We start from the raw sequence: 14,016 nt of genomic DNA, 5'->3' as shown, positions 1-14,016 counted from the left end.
GTTGAAGGTATTTGCAGACTTGGAGAAAGTCTTTTCCTTGAAGTGGAGATGTCCACCACGGGAAGCCTTCCACTGATGAAGAGGGGAGTGCTTCACAGACCCAGCAGTTAGACTGATTGTGTAATGCTGCATAGGAGTGAGCCCAGGACAGGAAGGCATTGTCTTGAGGATCAAATGGCAGACTCAGGATTTCTGGAGTCAGCAGAAGTAGGCTCACATAGATTATCAGGCCCAACTTTTGGCTTGTCCAGACAATCCCATTACGGAAGCGGATCGGGAAGAAAGTGGGCCAGGGCCTTCAGTAAGCACGGAGTAAGTCGCCTCAGTATCTTGTCCTGAAGGATCCCGGACGAGCCCCCAAGATGAAAGGTTGTTGCTGAACGATAAGACGCGGGATTCTTGGCCTCCGGAAGAGACGAATTCAATCCGGGGCCAGAGACTAGGCTGGATTGCTCAGAGCTTTTGTGTAATAAAGTTTTATTAAACTATAAAGAAGATAGAGAAAGCTTCTGACATAGGCATCAGAAGGGGGCAAAAGAGTACCCCTAAAAAAATATTTTCTTGGCCGTGCCTTATGGCATGTGGCGTCTCAGTTCCCCGACCAGAAATGGAACCTGCGCCCCTTGCATTTGAAGCACACAGGCCTAACCACTGGACTACCAGGGAAGTCCATGAACCTTAGGATTTTCAAAACACATTAAAAGCTCATAGTTTTCCTTGGATAGATGAGGAACCTCTAGCTCTAAAGAATAGATCCTAGGCAGCGGCACTTATTGAGTGTTGGGTATTATGCCAAGTACTGGTTATGCAGAAAGATATGATAGGTGGAATGGGGCCTTGAAACAGACTTGTAGTGAAATACGAATTTTGAGAAGGCTGCACAAAGTGCAGAGGGCCACGTGCCCCAAGTCAGTATGGGGCTGGATGGGCAGTGAGAGAAGAATTCCTGAAAGTGGGGACTTTGATCTTGGCATTGGAAGATAGACAGTGATAGACCAGATGAGGCAGGCCAGGCAACGCTGTTTAAAGGTGAAGGAACAGCATGTACAAATGCACAGAAGTGAGAGCGTGTGGTGTATAGAGGGAACTACAGGTCCATATTGACATCGCTTGAGAACAGACTAAGGTTTAACGGGAAATGGCAGGCAGAGATGCTGAATGAGTTGTCAGAATTTGAGATCAGGTTAAAAAACCTTATAAAACATACTGAGAAGTTTAGACTCTCCTCAAGGCCGGTGGGGTCACTGAAGGATATGACACAGAAAAGTGATGGAATGAGATTTGGGCTCTAGAATGATTGCTTCTAGTGGCCTTATTGGAGGTGCATAACATGTAAAGATGTCTATGGGGAGGTTGTTTTTTTTTCCTTAATATTTTTTTAAAATTTATTTGACTGCGCCAAGTCTTCGTTGCGACACGCATACTCTTAGCTGTGGCATGTGGGATCTGTTTCCTTGACGTAGCCCAAACCTGGGCCCCCTGTACGGGAAGTGCAGAGTCCTCGCCCCTGGACCACCAGGGAAGTCCCTGTTGGGAGATGTCTGAATTCCTCTAAACCAGAAATGATAAAGGCCCAAACCAAAGAGTTGACAAGACAGGAAGATTTTTGAGAGAGGTTTAGACAATGCATTTGACCTGGCTTGGTAACTGGCAGATAAGGGAGATAAAGGAGTGGGAATGATCCTTAGGTTTTGGTCTGGATATCATAGATAGAGTAAGTACCTGGATCCACAGGTGTGAGGAAGATAAATTGTTCATCATTTCTCAGTATAAGACAAGTCAAAACCAACCATGGCAAAAATGGATTTAAACATTAGAAATGGGAACTATCAGTAGTTGTCATTAATCCCTAAAGCTAGGTCCTGAGAGATTTTAGTTTTCCTTGCAGGTGATGAAGATGGTAATGACCTTAACAGCCGCAGAGTCTGGCTGTATCCATTACGTCAAGCGGCCTGGAGCAGCTCTTGACCCGGGCTGTGTAATAGCCAAAATGCAACTGGACAACCCCAGCAAGGTCCAGCAGGTAAATAGGTGGATAGACACTTTTAATACTGCTCTCCAAGAGCTGGGTACACAGTAGGGGTGGTTTGGAGAGGCAAGTGATCTCAAACCTTGGTTTTTCAGTTTTTCCTTCAGCTTTTTACCCCTCATTTTATGCCTTATGCCTTTGTATTTGTGCCTTTGGTATCATGCATCTAGAATTTATGAGTTACTATGATATTAAGAATCTGTGCTTTTTCTCATGATGCTTCTCACATTGACTTCTCTCCTTGTCGCTGGGTGTGGTAAAAGGAAGTCTTTCTTTTTTTATTAATTGCTTTGACTGCATCGGGTCTGAGTTGCGGCATGCGGGCTCTTTGTTTCCGTGTGAGGGTTTCTCTCTAGCTGTGGCACACGGGCTCAGCAGTTGTTTTGCACAGGCTTAGTTGCCCCGCCACTTGTGGGATCTTAATTCCACCTGGGTGGCTGACTGTTAACCACTGGACCACCAGGGAAGCCCCTAAAGGGAAGTCTTGATTTTACATGATGAATCTAAGTTGCAGTGGTGTGTCTGAAGGTAGTGGATGACTTGATCTCTCATTTGGGGTTGACAGGCTGAGCTTCACACAGGCAGTCTGCCACAGATCCAGAGCACAGCGCTCAGAGGCGAGAAGCTCCATCGAGTGTTCCACTATGTCCTGGATAATCTGGTCAACGTGATGAACGGATACTGCCTTCCAGATCCTTTCTTTAGCAGCAGGGTATGAGTCAATTTTCGTAGGTGGGGTGGGGTAGGGGAGCAGGCGTACATCTTGGAGAATGGGTGTTCTCCAACATAGTTTAAAATTCATACAGGGAATTTTTTTAAGAGGGAGGAAGGGAAAGCTGTTTGACCAAAATTCTGCCAGTATTAGTTGTAGGATTTGAAGTCTTTATATCCTTGCTTCTTATCTCTGTCATTGACTTCACATTTAATTGGGATTTAAACCAGTGAACAATGACAATGTTAGTTGTTTATATTATAATTTCAAAGTAAGTACTGGCATACCTTGGGGATACTGCAGGTTTGGTTCCAGACCACTTCAATAAAGCGAATATTACAAGAAAGAAAATCACATGAATTTTTTGCTTTCCTAGTGCATAGAAAGGCTATGTTTACATATTGTTAAAGAACCTGCCTGCCAATACAGGAGACATGAGATGTGGGTTCGATCCCTGGGTTGGGACGATCCCCTGGGGGAGGAAGTGGCAACCCACTCCAGTATTCTTGCCTGGAGAATCCCATGGGCAGAGGAACCTGGTGGGCCCATGGGTCGCAAAGAGTCGGATATGACTGAAGTGACTTAGCAGGCACATGGTCTATTAAGTGTGTAATAGCGTTACATCTAAAAAATGTACATATCTAAATTTAAAAATGTTTTCCTGTTAAAAAAGGCAAATCATCTCCTGAGCCTTTAAGGAGTCGTAATGGTTTTGCTAGTGGAGGGTTTGAAATACTGCAGGAATTACCAAAATGTGACACAGAGACATGAAGTGAGCAAAGCCTTTGGAAAAATGGTGCCAATAGACTTGCTCAACACAGGGTTTTACATGAAATCTTCAGTTTTTAAAAAAAAAAAAACCCGCCATATTTGCAAGTGCAATAAAGCAGTGCACAATAAAGCGTGGTATGCCTGTACTGTGTGGTAGTGAATTCAGACATATAATTTTGTTTGGGGGATTATGTTAATTTTGTCCAGATCCTATTTTATTATTTCCTTCTTCTCAGGTGAAAGACTGGGTTGAACGGTTGATGAAGACCCTCAGAGACCCCTCCTTGCCTCTCCTAGAATTGCAGGATATCATGACCAGTGTCTCTGGTCGTATCCCACCCAATGTGGAGAAGTCTATCAAGAAGGAGATGGCTCAGTATGCCAGCAACATCACATCCGTCCTCTGTCAGTTTCCCAGCCAGCAGGTACTTACAGACTAACGCTGTCGTTGTCTGCTGGATGCCCACACTAGAGTTCTTGCAGGAGGAGTCCTTCCTGTTTGGATCCTCCTCACTGTCTGGGTATTGTACTTCTGAAGTTTTAAGCATTGTGCCCTTTGCAAATCTGCCTCATGATGCAAGCCCAGTAAGTTAAGTGTTGGGTGTGAAATGTAAGGTATCTGTGGTTAAGAGAAAAGCATATTGGTTGTGTACCCCATAGAGTTCTGTCCCTGGGGCTGCACCCTGATTAGAAGTATTTTTGTGATTCTAAAGCAGGTGGATATTTGTAGCTCTTTCATCAGAGACTTCCTTACTACCTCGACAGCATGCTTATTACTCTTTGCCTCTGGTCCAGACTTACATGTAGGGGGTAAAGCCGGACAAGTGGGGCATTAAGCATGTCTTGCCTGTCCGGACCTCTGGTAAGGATGCTAGTTTTTGTGATGCATTCGTTAGTTCATCTGGCAAAGGGGGAAAGAAATAGAAGTTGCTTTCTTATTTATCATGAATGAACCCCTAAACTATGCCTAGTAGCATTCAGCTGTGCTCAACATGTGAAAGATAGAAATTATCACGTTCCAATGACGATAATTCCAGTGGAGACACAGATGGAGGGAGCTGACACGTGGGCATGGTGGGGGGTGTGGTATGAGTCAGGAGAGCACCGCTGCCGTGTACACACTACCATGTGGGAAGTAGGTAGCTGGTGGGAAGCTGCTGCACGTCACAGGGAGCCCAGCTCGGCGCTCTGTGGTGACCTAGACAGCAGAATGGGGGAGGGGTGGGGGGGAAGCTCAAGAGGGCGGGGATATGTTTACCTGTAGCCAGTTCACTTTGTTGTACAGTAAAAATTAACACAACATTACAGCAGTTATATTCCAGTTGAAAAAAACAACAACAGGATTCCTAGTGTTGATGCTATTATGCAGGCTAATGTTTTGGATCCCTCTGTTGAGTCGGGCTTCATTTTTCTCCTTTCTTATACTTTAGATTGCCAACATCCTAGATAGCCACGCAGCCACACTGAACCGGAAATCTGAACGGGAAGTCTTCTTCATGAACACTCAGAGCATCGTCCAGCTAGTGCAGAGGTAGGTACATGGAACTCCAGCGTCCCAGACCTGCCCGTCCCCACACCTTCCTTCCTTCTCAGTAATCACAAAGAGGTTTACCTTCAGTTCACCTTAGAGAAGTTAGAAAGCACCTCGTGTCTTAGGAAATACCTATGTCTACTAAATATCTTAGAATCCTGAGCTAACTCTACTTAGTGTTTCTGATGACTTCTTTCTATTCGGCACCTTTCCATCAATTATTAAGGCATGAATCTCACTGTTTTCTTTTTTCCTTACAATTTCCCTTGAAATTTTTTTTCTGGCATAGGGCCCTCTTTGACATTTACTCTTATTAGCTCATGGGATCAACTATTGGGCTAAAGGTATCTTCACAGGACTTTTTCAACTTTAAGATATTCATAAAATTTTCAGATTTCCCTTAGCCATTTCAAGGGTGTGGTGATCATTTCTGCTTAGCAATGGGGGACTGAACCAGTGTGTTGTTGGGTAGGGCTATCAAGTGGTTTTGGTCTTGTTTTCTCTCTCTCTCTTTTTTTTCTCCATTTCTTTATAAGAAAAAAAGTCTTGTCTGTGGCACATTTCTTTTAGACTTGGATTTATGTTACTTATTTATTATTTTTGGCGGTGCTGTGCCGTCGTCACTGTGCACAGACTCTAACTGTCGTGAGCAAGGGCTTTTCTCTAGCTGCGGGCAACACGAGCTTCTTACGGGGGTGGATTCTCCTGCGGAGCTCAGGCTCTCGGGCGTGTGGGCTCAGTAGTTGTGGCGCACAAGCTTAGCTGCCCCATGGCACATGGGTTCCTCCCAGAGCAGGGATCGAACCTGCGTCGCCTGCAGTGGCAGGCAGATTCTCAGCCGCAGGACCACCAGGGAAGCCGGCTTGAGTTTAAATTGACCTGGTTAATTGATTCTAGACTGGCTCCTATCCTGTCCTATATACACAGGGAAAGCCGTTCTGTAGGAAGCCTAGTAAGTCCTGAGCCTTGGGTTTATTATTTCATGGTTGGTTATTTAACGGTGTTAGCCTGTCAGGATTTTCTTCTAGACTTGAATTTATCTTATTTATTTATACCTTCCTCTGTTTGCCTAGGTACCGCAGTGGCATCCGAGGACACATGAAGGCTGTGGTGATGGACCTGCTGCGGCAGTACCTGCGAGTAGAGACACAGTTCCAGAACGGTAAGCTCCTTCCTGAGGCTCTGTACCCGAGACCGTCTCCTTCCTGAGGCTCTGTACCCGAGACCGTCTCCTTCCTGAGGCTCTGTACCCGAGACCGTCTCCTTCCTGAGGCTCTGTACCCGAGACCGTCTCCTTCCTGAGGCTCTGTACCCGAGACCGTCTCCTTCCTGAGGCTCTGTACCCGAGACCGTCTCCTTCCTGAGGCTCTGTACCCGAGACCGTCTCCTTCCTGAGGCTCTGTACCCGAGACCGTCTCCTTCCTGAGGCTCTGTACCTGAGAACATCTCCTTCCAGGGCTGAGCGACAGCTGAGCCAGTCCATCCTGTCACCAGCACTTGACATGGACAGCCCTGTTCCTCCTTTCACCAGTCTGTTAAAAACTAAACTGCTCTGTCCCACTAGCACCAAAGAAAGAACAACAAAACACAACTTGATGAGACTGTAAATCGGTGTGCTTCTGTGAGAGGGCTGAGAGAATTTCTCTAGTAGAGATTAGCATTCCCTATTGGCCTCTTCTTGACCATGTATAGTGAGGGTTACTTGAGTCAGACCAGGCTGAAATTGAGAAAGCCTATCTGAAGAGCTTGCCTCTCAGCAGCTCATCCATGGAATGAACCACAGGCATCTGAAAAAGGCTCAGATTTTCCAGTGCTTTTCAGTGTATTGTTTAAGGTGGAATTTATCCATCATTCTCTATAGCATCACTAAATGACTTACTAAGTCTCAAACACCATGGCTAAGATTTTAAAGCTACATACTGTGGACACTGCTTTCTGCCACAAGATGGCAGTGAAACACCACATGATTTGAAAGATTGCCTCTTGCTGCTCTTTGCTCTGTTTTGCTCACTTTTCCATCCTTAAAGGATGACTCTGCCACTGGTGACAAGCAGAAATACTCAAGTAAATATTGCAAACTGAATCTGGCAGTGTGTAAAATAATCCGTCACAACCCAGTTGTCTTTATCCCACTAGTGTAAGCTTGATTAATATGTGAATCATTTATCATGTAATGCATAAAAAGAGGAAAAAACATGGCCATCATCTTAAGATATGGATGATAAAAGCATTTGACAAAATTGACTATCCATTCATGATAAGTCCTTGGCCAACTGAGAATGAAATGGTACTCTTTATCATGTAAAGTTCTCCTACCAAAAAATCTATAGGATACATCATACATAGTGGTAAAATGTTGAAAGCAATCTCTTTAAGATTAAGACAAGAATGCCTGCCATCATTACTGCTCTTCAGCATCTTACTGGATATCCCAGCTGCTTTTGTAAGGCAAGAAAAAGAACAAAAAAGTATGAGGAGTGGAGTAAAGGTGTATGGATAGGAGTACAGAAATAAATCAGCCACTATTATATATGACATGAGGTCTACTCGGAAAGCCTCAAAGTATCCACATGTTTATTATTAGGATTATTTAAAATCTAGCAAAGTTGCTGTATACAAAAGTCAGTATATGGGGCTTCCCTGGTAGGTCGGTGGTAAAGAATCTGCCTGCCAACGTGGGAGACAAGGTTCGATCCCTGGTCTGGAAAGATCTCATGTGCCACAGAGTAACGAAGCCCATGCGCCATGACCACTTAGCCCACCCACGGCAACTCCTGAAGCCCACCCACCCTAGAGCCCGTGCTCTCCACAAGAGAAGCCGCCACAGTGAAAAGCCTACACACCACAACTAGAGAGTAGCACCTGCTCTCTGCAGCTAGAGAAAAAAGCTTGAGCCACAGCAAAGACCCAGCACAGCCAAAGTAAATTAATTAAGTAAATAAATTTAAAAAGTCAGTATACAAAATTAAAATTTTATGGTATAATAGCTGTTTAGAAAAATATTCCATTTGAAATAGCAACCCAAAATATGAAATTTTGAGGAATAAGTCTAACAAAAAAATGTGCAACCTTTTTTGGGGAAAGTTGTAATCAGTAGAAATAATAAAGAAGATCTAGATAAATATCATGGCCTTGGATTGGAATATATATATTTGTAAAGTGTTAATTCTCCCTGAGTTCACCTGTAGATTCATTGACTTTCCAATAAAAATCTTACTAGTGTATTTCTATGGAATTTGTCAGGCTAGTTCTATAATTCACATGAAAGAAAGGTAACCAAGATTCTTCTAAAGAAATACACTGTGGAGATATTTGTCCAGTTAAATATCAAGATTTGAGATAAAACCATATTAATGAAGAGATTGTGATATTGGTGTTAGGACAGATTAATAGAACAATGGAACATTGTCTCTCTTAACCCAGAGGCAGATATATGAAAAATTACTTTACAACAGGGCAGGTGTTGTAAGTCATGGGAAAGGATAGTTTGCTACTGGGTAATGGATAATTCATTTGCCACCACCCCCAGCCTCCAAAAAAAGATGCCTAGACAAGATGCCCCCAAATCGATTCCAGATTAATTTAAAACTTAAACACATGCTAAAGGGGCAAAGCTACTCAGTTTTTAGGAGAATATCGTTATGACCTCAGGACCAAGAAGATTTTGTCACATACAACCGGAAGGAACAAACTATAAAGGAGAAGGATAAATAGCTTGACCTCACTTAAGAGACTGAACTGAACTGAAGAACTTCTGTTCATGAAATGATCCCATAAAAAGACTTTGAAAATACAAGCCATAAAGTGGAGGAAGATATTTACAAATCATAGCAACTGAGAAAGGATTAGAATCTATAGAGCACTGCCTTGAGTCAATAAGTAAAAGACGACCTAATAGAAAAATATGCAAAAGATAAAAAAAAGATAATTTGCAGAAGAGGAAGCACAAATGATCACACCCAAATGATTAATGAAAAGATGTTAGATCTTTTACTAATTAGATAGCTCTGAACCAAAACCATAGTAAGATTGGCAAAAATTTAAAATTCACATCATCTTCCACCACTTCTGCAAGTAAAAGTGCAAATTGTTACAACCACTTTGGAAAACAGTTCATCAGTACATAATGGAGTTGAACTTATTTATATTCTTCAACCAACCAATTTCACTCTTAGATGATATGCTCTAGATAAACTGTTACACATGTTTATTAAGGAGACATATACAGGACTGTTGGTGGCAAAAAAGACTGGAAGCAACCCAAATATACACAAGTTGAATAGACAATTGAATTCTAGTATATTCCTACAATGGATTAGTCTATAGCAGTGAAAATGGAACAAAGATGAATCTCCAAAACATAATGGTGAGGGAAATAAACAAGTTACAGAAGGATCCAAACACAATGATTCCATTGTTATCAAGTTGAAAACAGGTAAAGTGAATATATACATACATGGATACATATATATATATATACACACACACACATTTGTGATAAATGTAAAGAAGAGCAAAAGAATGATTAATATAAAATTCAGTTTAGTGGTTATCTCTGAGGAGGAGCACATAGAACCTTCAAAGATACTAAAAATGTTCTATTAGATGGTAGTTAATTGGGTGTTTATTCTTCTGAATGTATATTTCACAATTAAAAGTTTTTCTAAAAGAGGCACTTGGTATCATTGCTTTCTTTCTGCTTAGTGTCTCCACTGCCTCTCCCCTGGGTAAATGTTCTTCATATTTCCCCTGGCCCTAGTAATTTCCATTACCAAGATACATTTCTGTTGTCACTTTAAGTCTTAGGAGAAATATGAATTTATATAGGATAACCAACAGCTTCCATTTTGTCCCAATTGGATCTTTAATGAAATTGGCAGCTCTCTAAATATTGAAGTTCACTGTTTTTCAAATATATTTAGTTTGATTTTGAAAAAAGTCTTATGTCAGTCACTAATATTTAAAACAGATAAGGGACTTCCCTTGTGGTCCAGCAGTTAAGGCTTTGCTTTTCAATGCAGAGCGTGTGGGTTTGATCCCGGTTTGGGGAGCTAAGATTCACATACCTCAGGTCCAAAAAAACCCAAGACATTAAATAGAAGCAATATTGTAACAAATTCAATAAAGACTTTAAAAATGGTCCACATCAAAATAATCTTAAAAAAACAACAACAACAGATAAAAGTGGATTTGCCTTGGTTGATTGTGCTTTACGTTCTAGGAATCCATGGCAGTGCAGTTTGAATGCCACTGTTCCCGTTTGTAACTTAATATGTAGTCTCAACTAAGTGATAATCCTTTAGTATTTCCATGATTTCATAAAAACTCTGACCCTTGAGACTATTCAGATGCTCATTCTCCTTTACTTGTAAATTTAATTCTGAGGTAAGCTGTTTTCTAAAGATCTGAATATTACTTACATCCCATGTTAGAAGTCACTACGGTATACCTGAGGCTTATGCTTCTGTTACAAAAGTGAGAACTAACCTGCCCCTGGTGGCCTTGTGAAAGGCCAGTGAAAATATGCATAACTGTACTCTCCCTACGGACCTTTTATCTTCATTCAGGGTTCTCCCTGATCTGTGCCTTGGTTTGGATTTGGAATTCCTAGGCATTGCTTAACTACTTTGTGGAAAATGTTGATTCCAGAGGAAGCAGCCATCCTTCTTGTGGATACTGATAAGTTTGGGTGTTTTAGTTTTGAACTAAAACCATGCCTTCTAGTTGGGGTAAAACAGTTTCAGTGAGTCAAGCATGGAACCAGAATCTCTAGCTGGGGTTTAATGGTGTTGACATTTCTCTTTAAGTAGCCGAACCCTCTCTTCTAAGGAAACCATGTTGTTCAGGTCGTGTGCTCAGTCTTGTCAAACTCTTTGCAGCCCCATGGATGTAGCCCACCAGGGTCCTGTGTCCAGGGAATTCTCCAGGAAAGAATACTGGAGTGGGTAGCCATTTCCTACTCCGGAGGATCTTCCCAACCCAGGGATCAAACCCATGTCTCTTGAGGATTGGCATGTGGATTCTTTACCACTAGTGCCACCTGGGAAGCCCAAGGAAATCATTGCAGGAAGCTAAATAAGAGAGTTTAGAGTAAGGCTGGGGGGGGGGGGGGGGGGCGGGGAGTGGATCTCAGGCCCTAAGACACACCTTCCCCACCTGTCAAATTTTTTAAATGAAAATAAGACTTAGAGAGGTAAAGTGATTTGCCCAGGAGCCCATCACAATTTGATAACAGAGCTAAGCTTTGAGCCCAGGGCTTTTATACCAGATTAACTGACTCCTCGCCCAGAGTTGTTCTTAATAAACCACACTGCCAATTTTATAGAAATCTAAGAAAATTCTCAAGATGTTTCTTCTCACTGCTTATTAATTTTCTAAATAGCATGTAAATGTGAACGTGCATCCGTGGGTGGTGACCACTTCTTTTTGCTGCTTGTAGGTCACTACGACAAATGTGTGTTCGCCCTCCGGGAGGAGAACAAAAGTGATATGAACACTGTGCTGAACTACATCTTCTCTCATGCTCAAGTCACCAAGAAGAATCTGCTGGTCACCATGCTTATCGTGAGTACCATTTTTCAGAACCTGTAAGGATGGTTGATGATGTGAAAAAAAGTGTTTCTCCCTGTGATGGCTATGGTCAGAGGAACAGCTCCTGTCTTATGTGATTCTGGGATGAGTGGGGCTTGGGTTGTGGGTTAATAGTTTCTCACGCCCATCTTTGTCCTTGACCTGAAGGAACCTGCTCCAGTTGGGAAAGAACTGTTCTGCCAGTTATTCATATCATTTTTTAAAATTAATTTATTTTTTAATTGAAGGATAATCACTTTATAGAATTTTGTTGTTTTCTGTCAAACCTCAACATGAATCAGCCATAGGTATATATATATATATATATATATCCCCTCCCTTTTGAACCTCCCTCCTGTCTCCCTCCCCACCCCACCCTTCTAGGTTGATAGAGTCCCTGTTTGAGTTTCCTGAGACACACAGCAAATTCCTGTTGGCTATCTATTTTACATATGGTATTGTAAGTTTCCATGTTACTCTTTACACACATCTCACCCTCTCCTCTGCTCTCCCCATGTCCATAAGTCTATTCTCTATGTCTGTTTCTCCACTGCTGCCTTGTAAATAAGTTCTTCAGTACCATTTTTCAAGATTCTGTATATATGCGTTAGAATATGATATTTTTCTTTCTGACTTACTTCAGTCTGTATAATAGGCTCTAGGTTCATCCACCTCATTAGAACTGATTCAAATGCATTCCTTTTTAGGGCTGAGTAATATTACATCGTGTATATGTACCACAACTTTATTCATTCATCTATCGATGGACATCTAGGTTGCTTCCATGTTCTAGCTATTGTAAATAGTGCTGCAATGAACAGTGGAATACATGTGTCTTTTTCAGTTTTGGTTTCCTCAGGGGATATGCCTAGGAGTGAGATTGCTGGGTCATATGGTGGTTTTATTCCTAGTTTTGTAAGGAATCTCCATACCGTCTTCCATAGTGGCTGTATCAATTTACATTCCCACCAGTGGTGCAAGAACATTCCCTTTTCTCCACCCCTTCTCTAGCACTTATTGTTTGTAGACTTTTTGATGATGGCCATTCTGACTGGTGTGAGGTGATATCTCATTGTGGTTTTGATTTGCATTTCGCTAATAATGAGTGATGTTGAGCATCTTTTCATGTGTTTGTTAGCCATCTGTATGTCTTCTTTGAGGAAATGTCTGTTTAGGTCTTCTTCCCACTTTTTGATTGGGCTGTTTGTTTTTCTCGTATTGAGTTTTATGAGCTGCTTGTATATTTTGGAAATTAATCCTTTGTCAGTTGTTTCAGTTGCTATTATTTTCTCCCATTCTGAGGGTTGTCTTTTCACCTTGCTTATAGTTTCCTTTGCTGTGCAAAAGCTTTTAAGTTTAATCAGGTCCCACTTGTTTACTTTTGCTTTTATTTCCGTTACTCTAGAAGGTGGGTCATAGAGAATCTGCTTTGATTTATGTCATCGGGTGTTCTGCCTGTGTTTTCCTTTAAGAGTTTTATAGTTTCTGATCTTACATTTAGGTCTTTAATCCATTTTGAATTTATCTTTGTGCGTGGTGTTAAGAAATGTTCTAGTTTCATTCTTTTACATGTAGCTGTCCAGTTTTCCGAGCACCATTTATTGAAGAGGCTTATTCATATCATCTTACTCAAGAACTCAAAGCCCTTGACTTTACTTAAAGTTGCCTCATGTTTCCCCATTCCTGTTGTCACGCATGACAGGAGCTTTAAAATGGATTCTTATCTAGCCATTATTGTTGTTTAGTTGCTAAGTCATGTCTGACCCTTTTATGACCTCAAGGATTGTAGCCCACCAGGCTTTTCTGTCCATGGGATTTCCCAGGCAAGAATACTAGAGTGGGTTGCCATTTCCTTCTCCAGCGGATCTTCCCAACTCTGGGATTAAACCTGTGTCTTCTCCATTGGAAGGAGGATTCTTTACCACTGAGCCACCAAGGGAAGCCCTATCTAGCCAGTGTACTGTCCCATTATAACTTTTGTTTGTTCTATGAATGTCAGCAATGGCTCTCATATCCAAAACTTAATAACAAAAAACAACTGTTAGAAGTCTAGTACTGTTCCTCCCTGACTCAAAAAACACTTAAGTTTATTCCTCATCTTCTTTGATCCCCCTTTCTGTCTTATTTATATGGACGTCTAAGCTCAGATTATTGTATTGGTAGTAGATACATGCTTTTGTCTCCATAACTCAGTAATTTGAGGATTAGTAGAAAGAGGCAATGAGAAGTGAGACTAGTAAACATGAGTGGGACTGATGTACATTTGACCAGTGGGTAGAATTTTTGTGGGCTTAAGGATTTTTAAAGATGATTTGTAAGTTCTCCACTCGCCAGTTTTTCTGGCTCATTCTAGGAATCAGAGGACAATAGGACTAGTCTTCAAAACCTCCCCCCACCAGTCCC

General features: G+C 41.8%; 1 protein-coding gene across 5 annotated transcripts in view; it reads left to right on the top strand.

The window, feature by feature from the left end:
* ACACA (acetyl-CoA carboxylase alpha) overlaps nt 1-14,016 on the top strand; it is a 277,348-nt gene that overhangs the window by 123,683 nt on the left and 139,649 nt on the right. For all 5 annotated transcript variants that reach the window (XM_061142719.1, XM_061142724.1, XM_061142721.1 and 2 more), the window contains 6 exons: nt 1,889-2,023; nt 2,595-2,741; nt 3,749-3,937; nt 4,943-5,043; nt 6,117-6,205; nt 11,483-11,607. In XM_061142719.1, the coding sequence (XP_060998702.1) occupies nt 1,889-2,023; nt 2,595-2,741; nt 3,749-3,937; nt 4,943-5,043; nt 6,117-6,205; nt 11,483-11,607 (786 nt within the window). The remainder of the gene's footprint in view (nt 1-1,888; nt 2,024-2,594; nt 2,742-3,748; nt 3,938-4,942; nt 5,044-6,116; nt 6,206-11,482; nt 11,608-14,016) is intronic.

The sequence above is a fragment of the Dama dama genome, chromosome 5 (genome assembly GCF_033118175.1).
Source record: "Dama dama isolate Ldn47 chromosome 5, ASM3311817v1, whole genome shotgun sequence".
Classification (NCBI taxonomy): domain Eukaryota; kingdom Metazoa; phylum Chordata; class Mammalia; order Artiodactyla; family Cervidae; genus Dama; species Dama dama.
This window is presented reverse-complemented; position numbering and strand designations above follow the sequence as displayed.